The sequence below is a fragment of the Lachancea thermotolerans genome (assembly GCF_000142805.1).
Source record: "Lachancea thermotolerans CBS 6340 chromosome E complete sequence".
Lineage (NCBI taxonomy): Eukaryota > Fungi > Ascomycota > Saccharomycetes > Saccharomycetales > Saccharomycetaceae > Lachancea > Lachancea thermotolerans.
In genome coordinates this window covers 730336-755406 of record NC_013081.1, presented here as the reverse complement: position 1 = coordinate 755406, position 25071 = coordinate 730336, and the positions used below count along the sequence as shown (strand labels likewise).

The 25071-nt window shown below is 47.8% G+C and overlaps 12 protein-coding genes and 2 non-coding genes across 14 annotated transcripts; 9 read left to right on the top strand and 5 right to left on the bottom strand.

Annotated features, from left to right (window-relative positions):
* Positions 1-388: 388 nt before the first annotated feature.
* Positions 389-1720, top strand: NUP60 (FG-nucleoporin NUP60; the record flags this gene model as incomplete). Its single annotated transcript, XM_002553790.1, has 1 exon — positions 389-1720. The coding sequence occupies one exon, from the start codon at positions 389-391 to the stop codon at positions 1718-1720; it is 1332 nt and encodes a 443-aa protein (XP_002553836.1).
* A 144-nt stretch (positions 1721-1864) lies between these two features.
* ERP1 (Erp1p) lies at positions 1865-2524 on the bottom strand (the record flags this gene model as incomplete). Its single annotated transcript, XM_002553789.1, has 1 exon — positions 1865-2524. The coding sequence occupies one exon, from the start codon at positions 2522-2524 to the stop codon at positions 1865-1867; it is 660 nt and encodes a 219-aa protein (XP_002553835.1).
* Positions 2525-2634: 110 nt separating this feature from the next.
* SWD1 (COMPASS subunit protein SWD1) lies at positions 2635-3948 on the top strand (the record flags this gene model as incomplete). The annotated part of the gene is made up of 1 exon (XM_002553788.1): positions 2635-3948. The coding sequence occupies one exon, from the start codon at positions 2635-2637 to the stop codon at positions 3946-3948; it is 1314 nt and encodes a 437-aa protein (XP_002553834.1).
* Positions 3949-4152: 204 nt separating this feature from the next.
* On the top strand, positions 4153-5823 carry CDH1 (Cdh1p; the record flags this gene model as incomplete). Its single annotated transcript, XM_002553787.1, has 1 exon — positions 4153-5823. The coding sequence occupies one exon, from the start codon at positions 4153-4155 to the stop codon at positions 5821-5823; it is 1671 nt and encodes a 556-aa protein (XP_002553833.1).
* A 36-nt stretch (positions 5824-5859) lies between these two features.
* On the bottom strand, positions 5860-7758 carry KLTH0E08140g (KLTH0E08140p; the record flags this gene model as incomplete). The annotated part of the gene is made up of 1 exon (XM_002553786.1): positions 5860-7758. The coding sequence occupies one exon, from the start codon at positions 7756-7758 to the stop codon at positions 5860-5862; it is 1899 nt and encodes a 632-aa protein (XP_002553832.1).
* Positions 7759-7911: 153 nt separating this feature from the next.
* Positions 7912-9786, bottom strand: RFA1 (replication factor A subunit protein RFA1; the record flags this gene model as incomplete). The annotated part of the gene is made up of 1 exon (XM_002553785.1): positions 7912-9786. The coding sequence occupies one exon, from the start codon at positions 9784-9786 to the stop codon at positions 7912-7914; it is 1875 nt and encodes a 624-aa protein (XP_002553831.1).
* A 579-nt stretch (positions 9787-10365) lies between these two features.
* Positions 10366-11598, top strand: RPN14 (Rpn14p; the record flags this gene model as incomplete). Its single annotated transcript, XM_002553784.1, has 1 exon — positions 10366-11598. One exon carries the CDS (start codon positions 10366-10368, stop codon positions 11596-11598), a length of 1233 nt encoding a protein of 410 aa, XP_002553830.1.
* A 117-nt stretch (positions 11599-11715) lies between these two features.
* On the top strand, positions 11716-12480 carry COG7 (Golgi transport complex subunit COG7; the record flags this gene model as incomplete). Its single annotated transcript, XM_002553783.1, has 1 exon — positions 11716-12480. The coding sequence occupies one exon, from the start codon at positions 11716-11718 to the stop codon at positions 12478-12480; it is 765 nt and encodes a 254-aa protein (XP_002553829.1).
* A 147-nt stretch (positions 12481-12627) lies between these two features.
* Positions 12628-16344, bottom strand: PMC1 (calcium-transporting ATPase PMC1; the record flags this gene model as incomplete). Its single annotated transcript, XM_002553782.1, has 1 exon — positions 12628-16344. The coding sequence occupies one exon, from the start codon at positions 16342-16344 to the stop codon at positions 12628-12630; it is 3717 nt and encodes a 1238-aa protein (XP_002553828.1).
* A 522-nt stretch (positions 16345-16866) lies between these two features.
* SEN34 (tRNA splicing endonuclease subunit SEN34) lies at positions 16867-17727 on the top strand (the record flags this gene model as incomplete). Its single annotated transcript, XM_002553781.1, has 1 exon — positions 16867-17727. One exon carries the CDS (start codon positions 16867-16869, stop codon positions 17725-17727), a length of 861 nt encoding a protein of 286 aa, XP_002553827.1.
* Positions 17728-18197: 470 nt separating this feature from the next.
* KLTH0E08008r lies at positions 18198-18279 on the top strand. Its single transcript has one exon. It is a non-coding gene; the product is annotated as a tRNA-Ser (tRNA).
* A 528-nt stretch (positions 18280-18807) lies between these two features.
* KLTH0E07986r lies at positions 18808-18891 on the top strand. Its single transcript is given in 2 exon segments — positions 18808-18844; positions 18856-18891. It is a non-coding gene; the product is annotated as a tRNA-Ala (tRNA).
* A 177-nt stretch (positions 18892-19068) lies between these two features.
* KLTH0E07964g (NAD(P)-dependent alcohol dehydrogenase) lies at positions 19069-20193 on the bottom strand (the record flags this gene model as incomplete). Its single annotated transcript, XM_002553780.1, has 1 exon — positions 19069-20193. The coding sequence occupies one exon, from the start codon at positions 20191-20193 to the stop codon at positions 19069-19071; it is 1125 nt and encodes a 374-aa protein (XP_002553826.1).
* Positions 20194-22270: 2077 nt separating this feature from the next.
* Positions 22271-24976, top strand: PMA1 (H(+)-exporting P2-type ATPase PMA1; the record flags this gene model as incomplete). Its single annotated transcript, XM_002553779.1, has 1 exon — positions 22271-24976. The coding sequence occupies one exon, from the start codon at positions 22271-22273 to the stop codon at positions 24974-24976; it is 2706 nt and encodes a 901-aa protein (XP_002553825.1).
* Between the last annotated feature and the right edge of the window lie 95 nt (positions 24977-25071).

The following is a 25071-nucleotide window of genomic DNA, read 5'->3' as shown; positions in this document are numbered from 1 at the left end:
AATTTTTGTTCAATTTTTTTCACTAACTTGTTACGCGCTAAAAAATCTCAAGAACTGAGATGATCTTTTGCTTCTTACGCCGGCATGCCAATGAAAGCTGAGAGTCGGAGCACGTTAGGGCGAGGCAATCAAGCGCCGTACGCTAGAGTTTCCAAAAAATCAAATAGAAGTGTATGTTTCATCTTCCTCTGAACTTTTCAAAGAAGTCATTTTATTAACGTCCAGTTTCCAGAGAAGCTCGCTTCTGTCGAAAATTAAATCATACTTCTCAAGTGATTCGCGTGTACAAGAGCCGGCGGATGGTAGTACTTCTCTCGGCGTTGCCACGTTTAACGGGCCAGGCGGTTTTTATAGCCGAGACACTGTGGATTTACCTGGGAGGGTAGTAATGAATGCAAAACTAGAACCTAACTCCAATGACAACAATCTAGGAGACACGGAGGAAGCCAAATTGCCAAACTTGACTTTGGCACAGTTTTTTCGCGAAAAAGGTGACGAGCCCTTGAGTGAGATTGAATATGAAGGCGTCCTATCTCTTATTAAAAGGAGCAAGAGTGCATCGCTGGTAGAAGATACTCAGAATGCCCTTATGGCGGGGAATAACTCTTCTGAGCTATCTTCTGCAGTCTTGAAGCCTTCTTCCGTTCGCGAAGCATCGTTGAAGGCTCCCTCGTTCAGGCCAAAATATGATGAGTTCGCTTCCACAGCGAACACCTCCCTTCGAAGTGTTGTATCCGCGGGCTCAAGGAAGAGCCGGGTTTTTGATTACTCGAGCCTGCCGTCACCATACAGGTCTTGTTCGTACAGACACAGTACCACTGATGCTATACTTGCGCAAAAAAACACTGCTGGCCTCGAAAGCTCGGGAGCAGATGCCTTTAGTACATCATCAGACAAAATGAGCAACACGGCCTCTGCTCTTATATCTTTGTTAGATTCAAGAGAGGCAAAATCTGAAGCTTCAGGGCTTGCAAATCCGTATTCAACGCGCGTATCAGAGTTCAAGAGGTACCGGAGAGACCCTGAAAGCGACAGGTTTGTCCCACACACACCCTCAAAGGCCAATGGTGCGAGTTCGCCTGCCCATTCCATAGCCTTGAGTGAGATTCAAAATAACGAGAACAAAGAAGCCGAGACTACCGAAAAACCAACCAATCAGCAGTTCACCAAGTATCGGCCTGCGAAAGCATCATCACTTCGCACCACAGTTTCTGCGAAGAAGTCTCCGGGGGCAGAATCTTCCAAGCCCCTCGGATCTGTACCCCATTTGCAGGAGACTGATGCCCCTGTTGTACCCAAATCTTCATTCGGCTTCTCTTATCCCGCGCTAGCTATGTCTTTTGACAAGAGCAGCAGAAATGCAAATTCAGCCAATAGCACCGGAAAAATGGCTGCTGGGGTGTCTGAAGAAGGAACAGAAACAAAACCTGCTAGTTCCATGAACACTAAAACTACTCCAAGTTTTAACTTCAGCCAGCAGCTCGGAGCAAGAAAGGCTAACTCTCCAGCGCAGACATCGCTGGCTGCGTTTGCCAAAGAAAGTGACCAAAGTTCCGCCCGTAAGGCAAATGAAGGCCAGTCTTCGAGAGAATTACAGAGTGCGTTTTCTAACAACGAGCCGCTTCAGTTTGACTTCTCCGCTCCACCTGCATCTGGCATAGACCCGGCGTCGATTGACGAGGAGTTGGTTCAAAAGTCAAGAAATATATACGTCTTCTAGCATTACAACTAAGCTAACGTCAAAATCCAACCTGTCAACTATTTGATAAATCAAGCAAGCCAAATACTAAAATTGGTCTGCGAAGTAATTTCAAGCAGGCTTCACAACTAAAAGCCTAGATAATTGCTTTTCCATAACTAGCCTTTACAAAATCTTCTGCTTTACAAAGAACGTACGGAGGTGCCTTAGCTGCCAAGCGCAAGTGCCTGCCAAAACAACTACCTGGAAAACAGTCCACCACATGGCGCGAGAATTAGCAGACTCGGAGACATCTCTGAACATAGCCTCACGCTCTCTGACCAATTCTTGCTCCCTCCTGATTTCCTCAACTCTATCATTCAAAACCTTAATCTTGCTCTGTAAAGATTGCATGGTGTTCTTACCCTTAGAGTCCAGCGAAGCGTCGGATCCAGTTTGAAACTCAATGTCAACCTTAGTCTTAACTTTTGCCAACCATCCTGTTGATTGGGGCTGTATGCAAATCTTGTGCTCTCCTGAATCATGAGCATTGAAGGTGAATTCAGACTGAGCTGCAAGTTTTTGATTCATAACACGATGATTGTCATCAAATATCTCCTCGACTTCGACAACTACCGACAGTTGATCTCTCGATGGTGTGACATACGCTTTCGCTTTATCATCATAAGTCTGGACGCTATATTTCCCTTGCAACAACGTGTTCTTGGGCAATTCTTTGTGGAAACACCTACGTTCTCCACCACTGCTGTAATAGTAGAAAGCATTAGCGAATGGTGTAAGGAGAAGGAGCGCACTCAACTGGAGCAAGCACGTAAATAGCTTCATTTTGTTGAGTGTTTTGGCTATGTTTACGGTTATGTGTAATTTGTCGAGATAAAAACTTTTAATAGCTACATGTCTTTTTCATAAGAAGCCGATTATACGTAAAACCTACAATGGCCAACCTCTTGTTACAGGATCCATTCTCTGTCTTGAAAGAGTATCCGGAAAGGCTCACACAGACATTTGAGACGCCATTTCACACTTGCTGCGTCCAGTTTTCTTATGCTGGTGATTATTTGGCCATGGGGTGCTCTAATGGAGCGGTAATGATCTATGACATGGACACAACAAAACCGATCGCTATGCTAGGAGGCACAAGTGGAGCACACGTCAGATCTATCCAGTCAATCGCATGGTCAAGAAGTGGGCGCTATGTGCTGACGAGCTCTCGAGATTGGTTCGTCAAGTTGTGGGATATGAAGACGCCGGGCGAGCCTTTTCGTCAAGTGAAGTTCGGCTCTTCGCCCTGGACATGCCAATGGACTTTCCTAAGTGAATGGAAGTGTGTCGTGACCGTGTACGAGGAAACGCATGCTTTTGTCGTGGACTTCGCTGAAGATGTTCCGCATGCACGAGAACTTCTTGCTTCTACTGAGCTACAAGAACCTGAAGAGGAAGGAGATCAGAAAGAGCGAGACTATGGTTACACTCTGGTCGTTTGCAGCCATCCAAAGCACACAAGCGTAATTATTACTGGCACATCAAAAGGATGGTTGAAAGCCTACTTAGTTGACGGCGAAAAAACCGAGTTAGTATGTTCGTACCGGTTTGCACCAACGAATGCAAAACACATAATTATGTCACAGTCTGGAGACAGAATGGCAATAAACTCGTCTGATCGAACAATCCGCCAATACTTGGTAACGGTCAGCGACGATCTTAAAGAAATAAATTTCACGTTGGAGCATAAATACCAGGATGTGATTAACAAGCTCCAATGGAATAGCATATTCTTTAGCAGCAATTCCGCCGAGTACTTGGTGGCCTCAACCCATGGGTCTTCTGCCCATGACCTCTATCTGTGGGAGACGAGCACGGGTACTCTCGTCCGTGTACTAGAAGGCACAGATGAAGAGTTGCTAGATATCGACTGGAACTTTTACAATATGTGCATCGCTAGCAATGGGCTAGAGACTGGCAATGTATATATTTGGTCGTTAGTGATATCTCCCAAATGGAGTGCCTTAGCGCCTGATTTTGAAGAGGTCGAGGAGAATATTGAGTATAGAGAGAAAGAAGACGAATTCGATCAGGTTGGGCAATTAGAACAGCAGCAAGAAATGGACCAAGCTGAAGAAGTGAGGATTGATCTTCGCTGTCGCGAACGTTATGACGTTAGAGGCAACGAGATAGCCGTAGATCGATTTGTTGTACCACTTGACTACGAGAGTATTTTAGTGCTCAAAAACTGGCATAAAAATGGCTGACTGAGGCTAAATAGTGATCTACGGGCATGCATCATGAGGCTGCTATCTTACCCAGCTTCATCCAACTTATAGCACTGGACTGACCCTCATACGTAATGTGTGATCAGAGCTGAGGACGAACTTCTTTCTTCCTCACAGCTTTTCCACAAAACGCCTGACTCTGACAAGATATCACGGCCCACCCTCGCCTGCTTGAACCAAATAATGTCAGAGGAAATGAGGAACCCCTTCATAAGTAATACACCATCGTCTTCTCCTGCAAAGTCAAGGGTCCAGAGCGGCAACCGCATAACAAAACGAGACACATCTTCATCCTCATCATTAACTTCTGTGAACTCCTCGCCCTTGAGGAGACCGCGATCTAGCAATGGCGGCTACACTGATAGGTTTCTCCCCAACAGAACTAACATGGATTTGAAGTCTGTTATCTCTATTGGTTCGTCCCAACTGCCAAGGCTAGTTCCCTCCGATTCAGACAATCACTTAGAAGTAAGAAGGGAACAAGAAGCGCATGAAACATTCGATGCTGTTTTGAAGAATGAATTGTTTGGAGAGAAACTATGCGAAGCTTCCAACGAGAACGAAGACAGTATCGAGAGGATTAAGTATACTGCTACCTTTCCTTACCGCGAGCCTTCTACGCCCCCTAGGTCCCAGGAGGCATCTGGAAGGGACGCATTGTTGTCGCCTTCTCCATCAAGCCCTGCAACTCCACGGCGCCTTACTTTCGAAAATCACTCAAAGCCCAGCAGCAGTAGTATGCGAGGCGCTAGCTTGCTAACGTACTGCGAAAAGAAAGCGTCGAGACCATCGGCAGCTTCGCTGCTACAAAGTCAGTATTCCAGTTCAGCATCACCAGTACGACCTGACTCAAAAAAACTACTTCTATCCCCAAGCAAAAAGGTACGGCAAATTTCAAAAATCCCCTTCAGGGTTCTTGACGCGCCCTCACTAGCTGACGATTTCTATTATGATCTCGTTGACTGGTCCAGCGCTGACATGCTTGCAGTTGCGTTAGGTAAATCTATCTTTCTGACAAACAATAATACAAATGAAGTGGCTCAACTTGCCAAAACCGACGACGATTATACAAGTTTGAGCTGGGTAGGAGCTGGCTCTCACCTGGCTGTGGGTCAAGCAAACGGGCTCGTGAAAATTTTTGATGTCGAGAAGAAGCGGTGCATACGAACTATACCAGGTCATATCGATCGCGTCGCATGTCTCTCTTGGAATAATCATATTCTGACATCGGGAAGCAGAGACCGGAGGATTTTGCACAGAGACGTTAGGACGCCCGAGCCATGTTTCGAAGAAATCCGCACGCACAAGCAGGAGGTATGTGGATTGAAGTGGAATGTTGACGAAAATCAATTAGCATCTGGTGGGAATGACAACGTCGTTTTTGTTTACGATGGAACGTCCAGAAAACCCATTCTCACACTTGCTGAGCACACAGCAGCCGTCAAGGCTATGGCTTGGTCCCCACATAGACGCGGGGTCTTGGCTACGGGTGGAGGAACAGCTGATAAGAGGTTAAAGATATGGAACGTCAGAACATCAACAAAGCTCCATGACGTGGACACCGCCTCACAAGTTTGTAACATGATATGGTCCCGCAATACAAATGAAATCATAACTTCGCATGGGTACTCTAAATACAACCTAACGCTGTGGGATGGGGTGAATGCTGAACCTATTGCCATCCTCAAAGGGCATAGCTTCCGTGTTTTACACATGACACTTTCGGCAGACGGAACAACCATAGTATCTGGAGCAGGTGATGAAACCCTCAGATACTGGAAGCTTTTTGACAAGCCCAGACCACAAGCGCATGCTGCGTCCGCACTTCTAAGCACATTTAATCAATTAAGGTAGAGAAATATGATATCAAATATTCAATAATGTTTAAGGCTAAAAATCGGATAAACAGTTCAAGATTCTTTCGGAGTCAAAAGTTATCTTATCTAGCTCCCACTGCTTCATGCATTCTTCAAAATTAAAGCTGTTCATGGACTCTAAGTTCGCGGCACAGTGTTGAAACAGACTACAGGCGTAAATTGGTTGGAAGCGGTGTCGGTTGGTTTCTATCATAAAGCTGTTAAGCTCCCAAACTCTTTCCTTGATACAACGCACCAGTCTGAAAATGTTAAGATCCTCGTCACTCCAGAGGGGAACAAGTTTCATTTCCAAAAGTTTCAAAAGTTCCTCAACCAAAGCGACCTTGAAATATACTGGATCGGCAATTGAACACTCGAGTATGTCTTGAGAAAGAACAATAGGCACTTCAAAGTCTGGCCTGGAAAAGTCGTAAGCCATTTCAGGAGACTGGTAGATATCTTTAACAAGAATGAAAAGATATTGCATGACTGTTGATCCTTTGCTGTACCAGGAAAACTTGGTACAGCTACTCGATACAAGCCTCCGAAGGGTGTAGGAAAGCAGGATGATAGATAACTCCGCAGTTTCCCCATCCATTGAACTTCCGGAGTTCAAGACTTTTCCAACTGCATCATTGAAAAACCTCACATTCTGCTTCTTCTCCGGTCGTACCTGGGCGGCTTTTTTTTTCTCGGTGACAAGGGCCTTGAACCTAAGATGGGCTCTAAGTAGAAATATTCTCAACGTACTCACAAAGTAAATGGCGTGCTCGTGGTTCGTTTCCTCAATAATCTTACACAGCCCTTCGACTTTATCATTGAGAGAATTAGCTTCTCTTTTGGTTTCAAGCATTGAGCTGCCAGCTGGTACAATACCCTCATCTTTGTAGCTCATTATTTTTCTGAACATGTTGTTTATATGGAATCGACCATTCGCAAATGCAGCATGAGACGGTTCCAAAGCGTCGCCCTCTTTTGGCAAATTTACCAAGTTAAACAATTGCTGGCTGCTAAGAAATGGTAGTCCAGCTACCACCGATGAGGAACCCTCAAAATACAGTAAAAAATGCCATAAAGTTCGCACAATTTCGTTTCTAGTGCTGCCAGAAGGTACCTTGAGCTTATGCACCCCAATCTGCTGAGCATGTCGGAGCAGCGTTGCGGATATGCCCAAAGTTTCCACCATGTTAGGGTCAACTACAAAGCTTGTAACCAAAAGACCTTGCACCGCATTTAATGAGGGCCTATAAGGAAAGCAGTTGATGTTTAAGAGCGCCTGGAATGCTGAGAAGTATTTCTCGCAGAGTAAAAGATCTGGGATCTGGCCCTCCGCAACGTTAGAATAAGCCACGCTGAAGAGAATAGCAAAGACCGTAATTGAGCTTGAGACGCAAATCGTTCTTTGGAGGCGAATTTGACTGTAGACCTCTTCGATCTGCCGAAAAACCTCTTCGCGATCAAGAACAGGTATGATTGGATGAATTTTGTGGAAGTACACATCTACCACAAGAAAGGTTGATGCTTGGCTTGGGGGAATTAAAGATGCGACCTCCTCAACTGACATACACTTCACATCAAACTTGTTGAAATTAGTAACTTCATTCCTTTTCATGCAAGCATCTGTTGGGTTTTTATGAGCTTGATGACGGTTTGACAGAACTTCCTCCGCATTTGCACCTGACAGGTAGGGATAGTACGGCTTTGTCTTGGGGTGGGTCGACGAAGTCTTCAACACTTGATCTTTTGGCTTGAACGTTTCAGTTGAGCTCAAAGGTTTGGCATCAACTTCGTCTTTTTTGAAGCCATAAACACAGAAGTTCGTGATCCCTAGTCGAGCACAATTGTTGCAGGGAGACTGCTTATTGCATTTCAGCTTATGTTCGTAACAGTACTTGCATGATTTGATGGATCTGCGTCGCTTAATAACCTTCATTAAAATGACAATTCATTACTTTGTATAGTGTAGCTTGTTTTTCAGGCTTGGTCAGCTGGATCTGATTAAATATATAAACATCCCAAACTTTAAACAATAAGTATTACTTCCGCATAGACTAAAGAGAAAATATACAAAATTTGGAAAGGGTTTTCAGTTCAAAAACACTTTTCCCAATTCCTCTGCCAAAAATTCGGCCTCTGCTCCAAACCTCAAATTGTGGACGTTGGCTGCCGTATACCTTATACGCGTTTCATCGTTGTAGTTGTCAGCTCTCGCTCTCACCCTGAAGTCATACTGATTCATCTGAATTTTCTGTGTAATCCTCGCGAACTTACTTGGGTCACTTTCTTTGTATTTAACCATCGAATTAGCATCAACTCCTAGCAGCTGCTCGGCCTGCTCATTGAATAAAGTCAACCAAATTTGCCCTGTTTCGTCCAAAACGGACACAGTTAGCATGTATCTAAACTGTGGCTCTGGGTGGTTAGCATCGCACTTTTCACATCTCCAGGTTCCGTCCGGTTCTTCAATCACTTTTTTGTTACAATTTTCGTTGGCACACGCGGGATAAGCAAGGTTATCTACCCTCAGGTAAGACACAGCAGCTTTGATGCTAAAGTAATCCCCTCTTTCGCTCATGCCTAAATTATCTGCTTGCGCTTTAGCGATTGAAATTCGGTTAGCTATAAATCTAGCAGCATTGCCGCCACCTGCTCCTGGCTCTTGCTTCAGGGAATGGAATTGTGCATTGCGACCCACAGAATCGTACCAACCCTTAATTGCGTAAGCCTCTGGGACTTCAGGGCTGGGATGCATAGTGCTGTTAAAGCCCATCGATAAGCCCTTGCCATTGAAGTCAGTAACGCGACCCCCCTTTATTGCGACTACAGACCCCTCAGGTAAGTTGAACTCCAATGCTTGCTGGCCCCATAGGCCGACGTTTACTGAGTAACCGGAGTCATCGACCAGAATAATATCACGGCGGTCAAATCTCTTACCTGCCTTTGATGTGATCTCGAAAGGAGGATTGACAGTTCTTATTATTCCGATCACGTCAACTATCGAGTTTGCTTCTTGAGACTCCATAGTGTTGAGTTTAACAAAGCTGAAATTCATCTTGGGAACATCCACATCGTCGAAGCACTCTTCAACAACTGTGTCACGATCCAGTTGTAATTCATATGGATGAGCCAGATTTGAGAATTGCGGCTTCGAAGGTTGGATCCTCGCTTTCGAAACGTAATAAACTTTACCCTCCTGGAGAAGATTGTAGAACTTGTCAACGTTTTCACTAAACGTAGTAGCTCTAATTTCACCAGAGTTGTCGAGTAAGTTGACGTTAAACAGTTTGCCCTCGCCTCTCTGGTTACTCCAGGTCTTGATATCACCTTTGAAAGATACCCGTGCTTTGATTGTCCACATGTTTTGATAGGGTGAAAGCTGCTCAATTGCAAAAATAGGTCTGCTCTTTTGGGACGATGAGAAGTTGTTACTATTGTTATAGTTCTGCTGCGCTTGAGGGGCATACTGCTGTGGCTTCTGGAAGTTCTGTGCTTGTGGTTGTTGGGGCTGTTGTTGCCTTCCCGTAAACGAAGAACCTTGTGCGGGGGCGCTTTCTTCAGACGAGAAAACCTCGTCAGGATGAGCAATCAGGTAGTTGTCAATGAGCTCGCAATTGGGATTTTGGATCTCTGCACGGGACTGTATAATCTCCAAATCATCAATGAGCAACACGTATTTCTTCTTTTCTTTGACGATCGCAGGCTCGCCCCTAGTCAGTCGGAAGATATCGCCACTGTGGAGCTCTGCATCTTGCGCTTTCTGCACCGCTTCATTTCTCAGAAGAGCTTTGACCCTATGCATCCCATCAGAAACAACTATAAGGTTCTTTCTATTGGCATGATTAGATGGATCATTCTTCCTCGTCCTCACGCATTGGTAAATGCCCCCGGTCGCGTTGTGATACTTCTCTTCTGTGGTGAATATACCGCGTAGCTCACCTTGCGTCAAATTAGTATCGGACATGGCCAGCTGAAAGTATTGGGATGTTCTGTCGAGATGCTAGTATTCTACTGGTACGCTACGGGCGTATTTTTGGGTTGGGAAGATGCAGTGGCAAAGATGATCGTTTTTATTATCGCGATTCTGCTCATAAAAAAAATATTTACGCGTCGCGTTCAATAAGGTGCGTAAAACAAAACATCTAGAAAGCACACCTTTTGACCCCTCCAGTGACGTTTCTTAATTGGAATGTGCGACTGGTTTAGTCAGACTACCGAAGCATCTGGCTTGACCCTCGATGTGCGTTCAACGAGATACACCCGGAAGCGCTTCCGCTGAGTATCTTATAATTTGACAATTCCTCAAAACGGCAGTGCCGCACTAACTTGAGTTCAAACAGAATGGAAGATTCAATTTGCAATATTTGTGAGTGGCTTGTGCTACAGGCTGGACTGGAAATCTGTTGACAGGCGACATGTTGCCTTCATTGCCCTAATTCGTATTAGGCTACAAAACCTTCGATGAATGATAGTAGGAGCATAATGAACCTTAACAGATCTTAGAAACAGCTTCAAAGGCAGGCTGTTGGTTAACCTTGTACAGATGTCGCCGCTAATTAATTACAACATCCAACCGGACTTCGTGGATTGTATCCGGGATGTTCAAAATGGAGTGCTTGCCGAAGATTCATTTTACGTGAATGTTGAGCCTTCGGCCTACGAGGTGGATGAATTTCGTGTAAAAGTCAAGCTTCAAGAGGAAGTATTGGTGTTTGATGCCGGTACGGGCAATTCTTTCAAGCAGACTGGTCGTCGAACATTTGAAGCCAGGCTCGGTAGCCACCACTGCAAATTTCAAACAGCTCACGACAACTATTCATCTGCTGCAGAGCTGGGCTCACCCGATTTCACTTCGGTAGATGTCTTTCAAAAGGATGGTACTTGCTTGTACGCTATAGGCAATACCGCTGGTGAAGTCTCAGTCCATGATAGTCAAAGAGAGCAGATCCAAATTCTCAAAGGCCACAAGGCCGAGATCACCGACGTGAAGTTCTTCCCTAGCGGCCAGGTTGTTCTCAGCAGTTCGATGGATATGCAGCTGAAGGTCTGGTCTGTTTTAGACGGAAGCAACCCCCGAACTTTAAAGGGGCACAAAGGGTCTATTACTACAAGTGCCATTGTTGACCGAGGTCGTAATGTCTTGTCGGGTTCCAAAGATGGCACGGTTAAGCTGTGGGAGTGTGGAAGCGGAGAAGCTATTCATACATTTGCAAGAAGTTCTAATCGGACCGACGCTATAAACGCTATGGTGCTATTGGGGCACGCAACCACAGCGAGCGACGATAAGCATCTTGAGTTTGGTACAACGGGAAAAATTGTTTTAGCGGGGCATGAATCAGGAACAATTTCTTGCCACGACTTGTATTCGAAAGAACAATTGCTCGAACTTCCTAATCAGTTCATGTCGGCATGTTGGTCGTTAACGTCCAACTCTCAATGTTCTACTTCTTCTACGGAATCTCCGCTCTTCCTATACGCTGGCTATGCGAATGGTGTTCTGGCACAGTGGGATCTTAGAATGCCCAGCAAGGCCATTGATAGCATTTGTTGGAATCAAGGTTCGCCTGTCACTGCTCTACATTTTCAATCACAGAGACTTTTTGCCTCTTCGGACCTCGATTCCTCGGCAGCTTTTCATGTTGATTTAGATTCGGGCACTATCCAGAACCCAACCTTTCTGGTTTCCCAGGAAACCAAAATCTCGGCATACGCCCCTTTGGATGACCAACAGAGAACTCTCGCTGTTGGTAGCGGAGGGCTCTGTGCAGTTTACTAGCGAATTGAAGTTGAACTTAGCATCCTCGTCCTCCGTGACCCTCATTACAACTGATTTGACTTTTCATACGCGTTATTGTTCGGCTCGGGCGCAGGCCCTAATAAGGCGAGGACCCCAATGTGTACCGAGGATGAGCTACTGAAAATGTTCTTTGATGAGGAGTTCGTCCCTCACGCATATCTGGACATACTTCTTTCCGCAGAGAACATGCCAATCAGTGAACTCCAATCAATTTCCACCACCCTACTCTCAAAACTTGATCTTTACACTGATTGCCTCACAAGAGAGTTGGGATCGACTATAGATAAGCTCCGGAAGCCCACCGAGCTGCTTTCCTTTTCAACCTCGTACTCGCAAGCAGAGGGTACAACTAAGCTGGAGTACTACCTCGAAACTTTGGGAAATTCGGTCAAGAACTTGAAGGACGACATCGCAGGCGTCAACAAGCAACTCACGGAAATAAAGAAGAATAACCAAGAGAGCACTAAGACTGTTGTGGACATCAAAGATCTGAAGACTGTTAAAACAAATTTGCAAAAAGTTTTAAACTGCTTCGAGCAACTCAGATCGATTGTAATAATTTCAGCGGAAATCACCGACAAAAGTCAACCACAGGAGCTGATATCCGTATCAAGTTTCAAGAGTTCCCTCAAAGTGCTAGGTGACATAATAGTCTCCAGTTTCAAAGAATCTTCTGAAACAGAATTGTCTAGCGTTCAAAACGAGGAGTTGCTGAAAAAGGTTGGCTACTTTGCTGATTTGAAGCCTGTTTTCAAAGACCTTACCAAGTATTATTCTTTGTATGGGGCCTTTATTGATCGCATCAAACATGAGGCCGACATATACATTCAGGGAAAGGATATTGACCCCTCCTTTGCCTGATATTTTTACAACCGTCATGTGTAAACTGTAAATACTATGCTGCTCAGCTCAGCTTCGCCTTGGATTCAAAATAATGAAAGCTTTATTACTTAATTTTTATGCAAAATAAGTTGATATGCGCCAATTCCCAAAAACAAAGTTCACGTTTCAACTGGCCTTCTTGTCGGACGGCCCATCCTTCATAGTGATATGGGAGAAGCCACCGACAGCGCCACCAACCAACGTCGGTACCATTGTAGCAGAAGCTATATAGTAGTGGCTTTCCTCACTATCAGACCCTGCTGATGAAGAAGAAGAATGTCTCCACTTTTTGTAGGCTTGAAAAGGATTCAAGTGGTTGTTATCAAGCCCCACATGATCTTTAAACGCCAGCATTTCTGTCTTAGCTCTCTCGAAAGCTGTTGAACCGACTAATTTAGCATCGCTATTACTGTCTAGTAAGGACTCTTCTTCTTCGTTTTTATTTCCTGACTTTCTCAAAAATTTGAACCCTAGGACATAAAGAATCATTTTCACGAACCGCGAGGGGAATACCTTGAGAACCCACTCGTCTGGTATAATCCTGATTATAACACCTACTGGGAGAGACAGCATGCCACAAATTATCGCGGTTGCCCACATGGCGCCTGTCTGTTTAGCAATTGAAAACGCAGCACCTCCGACAAACATAATCAAAACTTGGAAACCTCCGATTAAAAGGATGATTACCAAAAAGTAGTAGTTTCTGAAAAGGTCCTGGAAGAAGTTTAAGTTAGACGCCGTAATTCTATCTCTGACGTTTGAAATGCCATCCGCCTCGTCTAGCTTCCGTGTTACGATGAGCTTGAAGAACTGCAGCCATACAAACGTGTTGAATGTCATAGCGTTAAGCTGTTGTTGTTCATGCCCAGTTATGTGCGCTTTGTGAGGGAAAAAAATCTGTTTCCCCGCAAAGTGTAGAACAAATGTTACAATAAGCTGAAGGGTTGATTGCCCCAAAATCATTTTCCAGGTAGAAACGGTTATCAAAGGTGCTTCTCTGCCTCTAGGTTTTCTGTCCAAAATGTTCTCGTCAGGCTTGTCCGTAGCAAGAGCCAAAGCAGCCAATGTGTCCATGATCAAATTCACCCAAAGCAACTGAACCGCTGTTAAAACAGAGGTCTCCTCAGCAGATGCGACAGCAGAAACAAACGTAAGAACAACAGCAGTGATGTTGACAGTCAATTGAAATTGAATAAATTTTTTGATTGAGGTTGAGACACACCTACCCCATTTGATAGCATTTACGATCGCAGAGAAATCGTCGGTCATCAAGATAATATCAGAAGCTTCTCTTGCAACTTCTGTACCAGAAATACCCATAGAGAAACCGACGTCGGCAAGCTTTAGAGCAGGAGCATCATTTGTGCCGTCGCCTGTAACAGCCACGACATCACCCATTTCCTTTAAAGTCTCAACCAGTATTCTCTTGTCTTCCGGTGACGACCTAGCAAGAACCCTGAGCTTAGGGACTATACGCCGACGCTCCTTAGTGGCCAATTTCCGGAATTTGGGGCCTTCCATTGAGCTGTCAGGATCGTCAGCGAATCCTCCTTGCAAGATACTGCAATTCCTGGCAATTGCCGTAGCTGTCAAGATGTTATCACCGGTGACCATTCTAACTGTGACACCAGCTTTTTGACATTGTTCCACAGCAACCCTCACGCCTTTCCGGAGGGGGTCCTGAATACCCACAATTGCGTCCAGTACCAAACCCTCTTTTGGCACTCCACTAGGATCGGTGTGTGAGCCCAAAAATGAGACCTCATCCCCAAAGAGACGGTCTGGTAAGGCTAAGCTTGGGTCCGCTGGATCTTGCAGTTCCTCCGGTGGCCAGCTTTGACAATTCAAGAAGTCCCTATGCGCCAAGGAAATTGCTCTCAACGCATCTGCAGCCAGTCCAGTGATTGTTCGACTGGCGCTTTCAAAGTCTTCCTCCGAAATTGAGCCTGACTTCCCATCTGAGGTCCTCTTCTGCTTGCATCTTTTCAATATCAACTCTGCCGCGCCCTTGATGAAAAATCTGTATGTGCCGTCATTGTACTTGAGAACAACGCCTCCCCACTTTCTGACACTCTCGAAAGGAATAACCTGGACTACTTCTGCAACATCCAGATTTTCTGGGTGTTCCCGATAGTTCTGTAGATCCTGCATATCCAAGTGCTTCCGGGCAAAAGAAAGAAGAGCAGTTTCAGTCTTTGAACCTATGAAAGGCTCTCTGTCCTGGTCCGGAGCGTTCTCGATCAGTTCATTAGCAGTGGTGTGCCTTTCCTTTCTATTGTTGCGACTCCAAGGAAAAAGTGTTTTCCTCGGCTTATGGAAGGGGTTTTCATTAGATTCCATGCCTTCATCATCATCCTTGTTTTCAAACGCGGTAGAGTTCAATGTTATGTTAACCAAAAGATCCTTCTTTGTGGCCTGAGGGCAGTCTTTCGATATTATGTGATCTTCAGGTTCAACCACTTCCGACGTTTCCTCAGTTTCATCAAAATGCGTTGTCCCGAGAAAACCCTTAACCACAGTCATGCGGTTTTCTGTCAAAGTGCCAGTTTTGTCAGAACATACAGCGGTACCAGATCCCATTGTCTCGCACGCTCTCAATACCCTCACTAGATTGCCATCTTTGGCCATCCTCGTGGTTGCAAAAGCCAGCGCCAAGGTCACAGCGAGTGGTAGTCCTTCGGGAACAGCCACCACAATAATTGTAATAGCAACAATGAAAATATTCATGAATCTAGAGCCTTTTTGGGCAGGCGACAAGCCACTTAGGTGCCCTCCCTTTTTTAGGTTAACCAGAAACCGAATAAACAAGACAATAAACAAAATCAATGCGGCGACCGAGCCATAAACAGAAATACTGTTGGCTAAGCTATCAAGCCTCTCTTGCAAGGGAGTTGTTTCGTTTTCGACTTTCAACGACATTAATGTCCTACCGTGAACGGAATTTACCCCCACAGAGGTCACCACAGCGCGACCAAGGCCTGAAAGCAGCTTAGACCCAGATATCAGCATGGGATCGGGAACTTTCTCCGCTGCACGAACACCAATGTCTATTGCAGCGTCGTTAGCGCTCAAATGCTTGTACTTTGAGCACGCAACGTCAATAGAGGCTTTTTTGATGGTTTGGGACTCACCCGTAAGGGCCGATTCATCACATTCACATGATCCCTTTACTAGAACACAGTCAGCTGGCACAACGTCACCTGTTTGTAGTACTATAATATCGCCGACGAGAATATCATGGATGGAAATCAGATGCTCATCACCATTCCGCAGTACAATAATTTCACGGTCGTTTTTCTTGTTGTTCAGCTTAGAAAATTGGAGTTCTTTTTGGTAGTCATTCGCAGATCCAACCAAGATAACTACGAGTACAGCGATCATGATCGCGACTCCTTCAACCCAGTCAACTTTGGTGATCTCTTTACCCTCCGAGTCGTACTCAGGCGGTTGTCCCAGCGTTTCATACAGCCCTAAAGCAAAAGATATCACAGCTGCTACTGTTAAAAGGATCATGATACGGTCTTGGAACGCCTCCCATGCTAGCTCTAGAAACGACTTTGGTTTCCGCTGCGGGATCCGGTTGTCACCGTATATTTTGTAGCGCTCAGTTTCCGTGACATCTTCGTCTGCAATATTGAGACCGGAGCCTTTGTCAGTCCCTAGGAACGTGTACAAGTTGTTGGGATCTTCATCAAACAGGTTCACGAACGCTGCCATCGACTTGGGGTCATGAAGCTCGGCCAGCTGGTCTGGCTTTAGTTTGAACTCGGAGCTTCGAAATTTGATACTATCTGCGTGCTCGCTAGCATCATCAACTTTGCTAGAGGGGCTTTGTTCGCCCATGTTTCAGTGCGGAATAGATGGACTCTGATAATCAAGCCCTCCCTAAAGTGTCTTTTTCTGTGTCCGCGGGAAATTCTCTTCCAATGGGGTCCTTTTTATACAAGGGTTCAGTAATATTTGTTGCCAATGGATGCTCGGCACGGGAGTGGCGTTCTTTGATTCAGCTTCTGTATTGCGCCTCGACTTTTTGCTATACCCTTTTCTGTAGCTAATGGTGTAATACAAGCACGCTTCTGCCTACCAGCTTTGCCTCTTTCCTAAGCGGCAGGTATCCGTTGTACTAGTCACAGCGGAATACCGGCTTGAGATTCTAGGGCTGTTGTGATAAACTTTCCGTTGATAGCTAAGCCACGATGCAATGACGGAGACAATGATAATGTAGAGATAATTAAGCGGATCATTTTGGCAGAAAAATTCATCGTTCGGTATGATAAATACGCCAGAACACTGCAGGTGGCCAGCCAGTAAATTTCGGTGCGATGACTTGCCTAAGCCAATTTCTAAAGAGACTTAGCCAGCGGTATGGTGGGTTCTAAGGTGGCTATTGTGCTTCTTCAAAGAGACGGAGAGGCTGGGACGCCCTTAGTCTTCGACATCGCAAGCATAGAGAAATTGAGGAGCATTGGAGTAGCGGGTATCTTGACCGGAACGCTGCCGTCAGCCACGCAGCAAAATGCATTTCTGAGCGTACCACTACGGCTGATGGCCGAGGAGGCGCTGTGGCTGGTAGAGAAGCAGTTGGGCTATCTAGTGCATGGCGGAGGGGTGGTGCATACAGCGGCAGAGGCTGTCAAGGCTGAGGATATGAAAGAGGCGCGCAATGAGCTAGAGCGCTCTTTCGAGGCACAGCGCGAGTTTAAGCGACAGCAGCATCTTGAAAAGTTACGGCGTTTAGGTGTAAAGGCCGAGAATTCTTCGGGGACGGAAACGGATTACTCGCGTCTGCTGGAGTCGTCTCTCTTCATAGAGACATGTGACTCTTCGGCCCTTATTTCGCAGCGGCAGCGCGAGTTTGACAAGCCAGAAATCCAAGCCAGGTTGGCGCAGCAACTCCGAACGGGATGCAAATGCAAAGGCGACTTTCACGTGTACAAAGCGCTTCGGGAGCAGGGCTACTTTTTGTCGCCGGGGAGTCGCTTCGGAGGTCGCTTTATCGCGTATCCCGGCGATCCGCTTCGGTACCATTCTCACATGACTGTGCAGCCAGCGATGGACTACCGCAGAGATCCATTGGACCTTCTGCAAGTGGTGAGCGGTGGCCGGCTTGGAACTGGTGTCAAAAAGCTTTGGGTTGTGGGCGGAGTCAAAGACGACTACGATTCTACCGATGCTGAGTCTGGGAGGGTTTCTTTCTTCTCAGTTGAATGGGCCGGTTTTGGGTAGAGGCTGGAGGTCTTCATTAGCATTTTGTTTACATAATATGTATCATTTCGGACTCTTTGCCAGCCTAACTCTGCAACATGCGCAGGTGACTTGTTTAATACAGATAACAACGACAAAAACAAGAAATTAAATAAAGTTTTCTAACCGTTAGACCGAGACATTAGTCTTAACTATCCCAGCACTGTCAACTGTTTGTTCGAGCTCATCTCTGCGTATCATTTCTGACCCTCACTAGCTCTTTCCATGTTCCTGCGACCTGGGAGAAGCAGACCAACAACCTGATGATAGAAAGAGAGTATTCTAAGTCAGGCTAATTCAGGACGTTTAATTTGAAATGACAACTCAAGTACAAGCAGCCAGTCTGGGCACGAGATGTGAGTGACAGTCAAAGAAGAAATTCCTATCGCCAGTGATAAAAGGCTATCAAAAGTATACATATATGTACAGCACAGAAGGTTACTTCGAAATAAGGCAATTTGGCCGAGTGGTTAAGGCGTAAGATTAGAAATCTTTTGGGCTCTGCCCGCGCAGGTTCGAATCCTGCAGTTGTCGTTATTTCCTTTTATTTTTCCTCAGTCGTAGCGATGGATTTAGGAGAGCCACTCAGGGAACTCTCAAGGCAGATATGCACGTGACTCATTCCACCTGGTCCTTCTCTCAACAATAAGCTCAAACATGCATTTGGCAAGCGCCAAGAGCGTTCAAAGCAAAGAGATGTGATAATGCATAACAACAGGAATGTGCGCAGTATATCATATTGATTCAGGCGCTGCCTCTTTCTTCCTATTGATGGTGCCGTTCCGTAAAAAGTTTATGTAGCAGGACATAACAAAGACTTGCCAGAGTTGGACAGTTGCCCGAAAGCATTTGGAAGGTGCGAGAGCTAAGTTAGTAATCTCGGTTTGGTGCTATCTGATTCTGAGTGTGTTTAAAGTTTTGAAAGAACTTTCTTGGGAATTCGTATTATTCGCTTCATACTGTCGCATCGTCTTGGTCAAAACTGAAATCCTTCTCCCACGACGAAATACTTTAGATGTACAGTATTAATACTATGTACAAACAATCACTTCATACACAATTGGGCGTGTAGCGCAGTTGGTAGCGCGCTTCCCTTGCATTCTACGTGATAGGAAGAGGTCATCGGTTCGACTCCGGTCTCGTCCATATTTTTTGGCAACTTTTTTCAAGCTGTCAACTACTGAGTCTTCGTCTGTTGGCCTGGCCCAAGCCCAGCTCTACTGCAGGGCCGCAATGGACCGGCTATGATAGCCTTGCGACGTGCAGGAAGTAGAGGTGTTAGTTTTTCTTCCTCGAATATATCAGGTACAACAAGAGTCTTATTTACTGTTTGCCGGTGCCAAAGAAATCGTGAAAGCCGGTCAAAGTGAATCTGTATCTGACATCACCCTTGTCTAGTCTAGTGAGACCCTCGGAAACGCCGGCCTCAGACACCTTTATAGTCTCAACCCATGGCCTAAAGTTGTGCTTTACGGCCAATTGCATGAGTTCGATGGCTTCCTCTCTGGAACCCAGCTTGGAAGAGCCGATATTGCAACCGTTGTGGAAGAAACTGAATGGCTTAACCTTAAAGTCCTCGTCGATGTGAGGAAGACCAACCGAGACAAAGTTGCAGTTGACCTTCAGGCAAGGGAGCAGCGCGTTAAGGTCGAGGGAAGAGGTAGACGACGCACAGTTCAGAATCAGGTCGAAAGTATCGTCCAGCCCCGCGTTCCAGTTTGGCTCGCTGGTGGCGATGAAGTGGTCTGCGCCCATTTTCAGCGCGTCGTCACGCTTGGAGTAACCACGAGACACGGCGGAGACCTCTGCGCCCAGGGCCTTGGAGATCATGATGGCCATGTGGCCAAGGCCGCCAATCCCGATGATGGCGACGCGGGGGTTCTTCTTGCCCTGGATGTTGCGCTTGATTGGCGAGAAGACGGTCAGGCCGCCGCACTGCAGGGGAGCGACGAGCTCTGATGGGATCTCTGGTGGGATAGGGAAGCAGAACTGCTCGTGCGCCCTGACGTGCGAAGCGTAGCCACCCTGCGACACATAACCATCAGGGTATGGGTTGCAGTAGGTGCCGATGGACTGAGCGCAGTACTGCTCATTGCTGGACTGGCAGCGGCTGCACTGCATGCACGCGGAGGCTTGCGCGCCGAGACCGACCCTGTCGCCGACCTTACAAAGGCTAACTTCGGGGCCCACGGCGACGACTTTGCCGACGACCTCGTGGCCGACGACTTGCGTCTTGGGACCGTACTTGGAGCTGAGGCATGCAAGCGGCTCGTGCGTCCAGTCGTTCTTGAGCGCGAAGAGCTCTGAGGCGCAGATGCCGCAGCATTCAACCTCGATGTCCACGTCGCGAGGACCGAAGTTCTTGGGCTGGAAGCTGGTGAGCTTGGGCGTGGCCCAGTCTTTGGGGTCGCTGATGGCAAAGCCTTGAAATTGCTCGGGGTAGGTCATTGAGTGCCGTGAGAGTGCGAGCGTGGGGTGGGACGAGAATGGAACTAGTCGCGTAGAGCTTACAAGGTGCCGGAAAGATAAGCGAGCGACAAGGCGGTTGGGCAGCGAGGGGTTACCCGAACTTAACCACGTGACGCGGCCCTGCGTGGCGTCCCCGTCGCCGCGCCGTGACGACAGAAACCGAGAATTTGCAATATCTGTGCAGTGACAGATACGCAGCGACGGATTCACGGCGACAGATACGTAGCGAGAGATACATAGCGAGAGATACGCGCCGCCGGCAGAGATAACCCAGCAAATTGGCCCGCGCCACGTGCGCGCTGCTCCTTCCTTGCACCTCGGGCCTCGAGCCGCAGCAAGGCCTGCGCCACCCCGAGTGGCTCGAGGCCTGAGCTCGCGCCATAGCGCGAGCCCGGCGCCGGCGCCGGGCGCCTGCGCCAGGGGCCCAAGCAGACGTTGGCAGCTTCCCCTGCATTGTAGCCGCTAACGCGCCGTGCCTAGTCCCTGCCCAAACGACAAAAGCCTACATACGGCCATACGACAAGCGTACGAACTACAGATGAATGAAACGACACGGCACACACACGCACACACACCGCATAGCGCCAGCACAGTATACGAAGCACGCAGTGCCTGGCGCAGCGCATGTCGCGTAACACGCCGCCGCCTGCTACGGTACGGTACGGCCTGAGATGGCCTGAGATGATAGGACATGATATGATAAGCAGCGCGCCAGGTGGTAGCAGACCGTACGTCCGCGGCACGCTGGGCGGGCCGATGGGCAGGTGAACGGATTAGGCAGCCCAGAAACGCGCCCGTACAAAGAGAGGAATACGGCCCTGTTTTTTTCTTTCCTTCCTTGTTTTCCTCTGTTTCGTCACCTCTCTTCAATGAGCTAATTAAGCACTGGCGGACCGAGGCCGGACTTTGTTCCGACAACCGCATCCAACCTCACTTTGTCATCGCGCCCTGCTAAAGCGGGCGAACGGGCGTGCTTACAGTAGTAGTAGCAGCAGCACGGGCGTTCCTAGACCCGTACCGCCAGGTGCGCCCGTCCGCGCCGTTTAATTTCGGTATGAGTAGTCAGCATCGGACCCGCGCCGACCCGACGTCGGCTTCCATGACGTCACAGCCCATTGACCATCGACCAGAGCCAGTAGCGCCCAGGCCCTGCTTACCACCGTCCCTCCCTCCGGCTTCCACTGCGTGCATCTCCTACGGCCTCCACTGCGTTGTGTCTCCTACGGCTTCCAATGCAACTTCCACTATGCTAACCCACGGCGAGCCGTAGACAGCCCCGGAGAGCGGCTTCTTCTCGACAACTTCCGCAGAGCTTCCGCAGAGCTTCCGCCGTGCTTCCGCCCCGCTCCTCAGCTATCCTAAGCTGCTCCAAAAACGCGCACCACTCGCTGGGCGCTAAACAGCAGCGGTAGCAGTGGCAGCACAGGCAGCGCACCGGCGCTCCGCCGGCGCCGGCGCGCGCAGAAACTCGCGCACATACTGCAGCTGCCGCCCAGAAACTCGCGCACCTGCCGCCAGCGAACGCACAGAACCATACGTAGAAGTTTGTAACGGGAAATACCTAAACATCCTCGGCCACGGGTCTGTCTCCGGCCTCTCCATCTCTCTCTCGCCAACACTAGGCTCCCGTCTGGCGCGGGTGGCAGCGGCCGCCCTCATCCGCGCACGCGCCCGTTTTTTTCCCTCAAAGCGCCCATATCTCTCAGGGCTCCCTGCAGCGACAAATTTTTCTCGCAAGATGAGCGCGGCAAGGTGATTGGTCGGCTCGGAACGATAGCACTGGCCAAGTACGCAGGTGGAGGATTAGGCAAAAGAAAAACAAAAACAGTGGTTTCTGTCTTAGTAGGAAAGCGTGTGTTTGCGTGGGTTTGCACGCTGCAGGTGAAATTTCTAGCTGGAAAGTGGCCCAAAATTCACGCACGGCCAGTATCCCTATATAAGGCAGGCAGGATAGCCCCCTGTTGTGTAGATTAAGGCGTGTTACTTGTAGTGTGCCCTTCTAATAAGCATCCACAGCTGCGAACGTATTTGTTTTCCCGGTGCAGAAGGTCAAAATATGTCTGCGGCTACTACAGAACCCACCAAGGAGAAACCGGTGCAGCCGGTTGAGTCCGACGAAGAGGACGACGACATCGACGCCCTGATCGATGAGTTGCAGTCCAACCACAACCTGGACGAGGAGGACGAGGAAGACGACGTCAAGGTCGCGGCCGGTGAGGCCCGTCCCGTTCCTGAGGAGTTGTTGCAAACCGACCCTTCATACGGTCTGACCTCCGACGAGGTGACCAAGCGTCGCAAGCGTTACGGTCTCAACCAGATGGCCGAGGAGTCCGAGTCTCTAATTGTTAAGTTCCTCGGTTTCTTCATCGGTCCTATCCAGTTCGTCATGGAAGCCGCTGCCATTCTGGCTGCCGGTCTAGAGGACTGGGTCGATTTCGGTGTCATTTTGGGTCTGTTGTTCCTGAACGCCGCTGTTGGTTTCATTCAAGAATACCAGGCCGGTTCCATTGTCGATGAATTGAAGAAGTCTTTGGCCAACTCCGCCGTCGTTATTCGTGACGGTAACTTGGTCGAGATCCCTGCTAACGAGGTTGTTCCTGGTGACATCATGCAGCTAGAGGACGGTACCGTCATCTGTGCTGATGGTCGTCTCGTGACTGAGGAGTGTTTCTTGCAGATTGACCAGTCCGCCATCACCGGTGAGTCTCTGGCTGTCGACAAGCACTACGGTGACACCACTTTCTCTTCTTCTACTGTCAAGCGTGGTGAGGGTTTCATGATTGTCACCGCCACTGGTGACAACACCTTCGTCGGTCGTGCCGCTGCTTTGGTTAACCAGGCTTCTGGTGACCAGGGTCACTTTACTGAGGTTTTGAACGGTATCGGTACGATTTTGTTGGTGCTGGTTATTGTTACCTTGCTGCTTGTCTGGACTGCCTGTTTCTACCGTACCGTGCGTATCGTCAGAATCTTGAGATACACCCTGGGTATCACCATTATCGGTGTCCCAGTCGGTTTGCCAGCTGTCGTTACCACCACCATGGCTGTCGGTGCTGCCTACCTTGCCAAGAAGCAAGCTATTGTCCAGAAGTTGTCCGCCATTGAGTCTCTTGCCGGTGTCGAGATCTTGTGTTCCGACAAGACCGGTACCTTGACCAAGAACAAGTTGTCTTTGCACGAGCCATACACCGTCGAGGGTGTTGAACCAGATGACCTGATGTTGACCGCTTGTTTGGCCGCTTCCAGAAAGAAGAAGGGTTTGGACGCTATTGACAAGGCTTTCTTGAAATCTTTGGCCCAGTACCCAAGAGCCAAGAACGCTTTGACTAAGTACAAGGTTTTGGACTTCCACCCATTCGACCCCGTTTCCAAGAAGGTCACCGCCGTGGTGGAGTCCCCAGAAGGCGAGAGAATCATTTGTGTTAAGGGTGCCCCATTGTTCGTCCTAAAGACTGTCGAGGAGGACCACCCTATCCCTGAAGATGTCCACGAGAACTACGAAAACAAGGTTGCTGAATTGGCCTCCAGAGGTTTCCGTGCCCTGGGTGTTGCCAGAAAGAGAGGTGAAGGCCACTGGGAAATCTTGGGTGTCATGCCATGCATGGACCCTCCAAGAGATGACACTGCCCAAACCGTCAACGAAGCTAGACGTCTAGGTTTGAGAGTTAAGATGTTAACTGGTGATGCTGTCGGTATTGCTAAGGAGACTTGTCGCCAACTGGGATTGGGTACCAACATTTACAACGCTGAGAGACTAGGTCTAGGTGGCGGTGGTGACATGCCAGGTTCCGAATTGGCCGACTTCGTTGAGAACGCCGATGGTTTCGCTGAAGTTTTCCCTCAACACAAATACGCTGTCGTCGAGATCTTGCAACAGAGAGGTTACTTGGTTGCCATGACTGGTGACGGTGTTAACGACGCCCCATCTTTGAAGAAGGCCGACACTGGTATTGCCGTTGAAGGTGCTACCGATGCTGCCCGTTCTGCCGCTGATATTGTTTTCTTGGCCCCAGGTTTGTCTGCTATCATTGACGCCCTGAAGACCTCCAGACAGATTTTCCACAGAATGTACTCCTACGTTGTCTACCGTATCGCTTTGTCTCTTCACTTGGAAATCTTCTTGGGTCTATGGATCGCTATCTTGAACAACTCCCTGGACATTGACTTGATTGTTTTCATTGCCATTTTCGCTGATGTTGCTACTTTGGCTATTGCTTACGACAACGCTCCATTCGACCAAAAGCCAGTCAAGTGGAACTTGCCAAGATTATGGGGTATGTCCATTATCCTAGGTGTTATTTTGGCTGTCGGTACCTGGTTGACTTTGACTTTCATGTTCGTTCCAAAGGGTGGTATCATCCAGAACTTCGGTTCTATTGACGGTGTTCTGTTCTTGCAGATCTCCTTGACTGAGAACTGGTTGATTTTCATCACCAGAGCTGTCGGTCCATTCTGGTCTTCTATCCCATCTTGGCAATTGTCTGGCGCTGTGTTCATCGTTGACATCATCGCCACTATGTTCTGTCTGTTCGGCTGGTGGTCTCAGAACTGGAACGACATCGTTACTGTCGTCCGTGTCTGGGTTTTCTCTTTCGGTGTTTTCTGCGTCTTGGGTGGTGCTTACTACCTGATGTCTGGCTCCGTTGCCTTCGACAGATTGATGAACGGTAAGCCAATGAAGGAGAAGCCACCAACCAGATCCGTTGAGGACTTCCTTGTTGCCATGCAGAGAGTCTCTACTCAACACGAGAAGGGCAACTAAGCTTCTGGCAAGTGATAGACTTTCAATCGCTGTGGGAAAGGGCTACAAACATCTTTCCCTAAATCCTTTTTTATTATTTCTCCATTTCCGTTTAA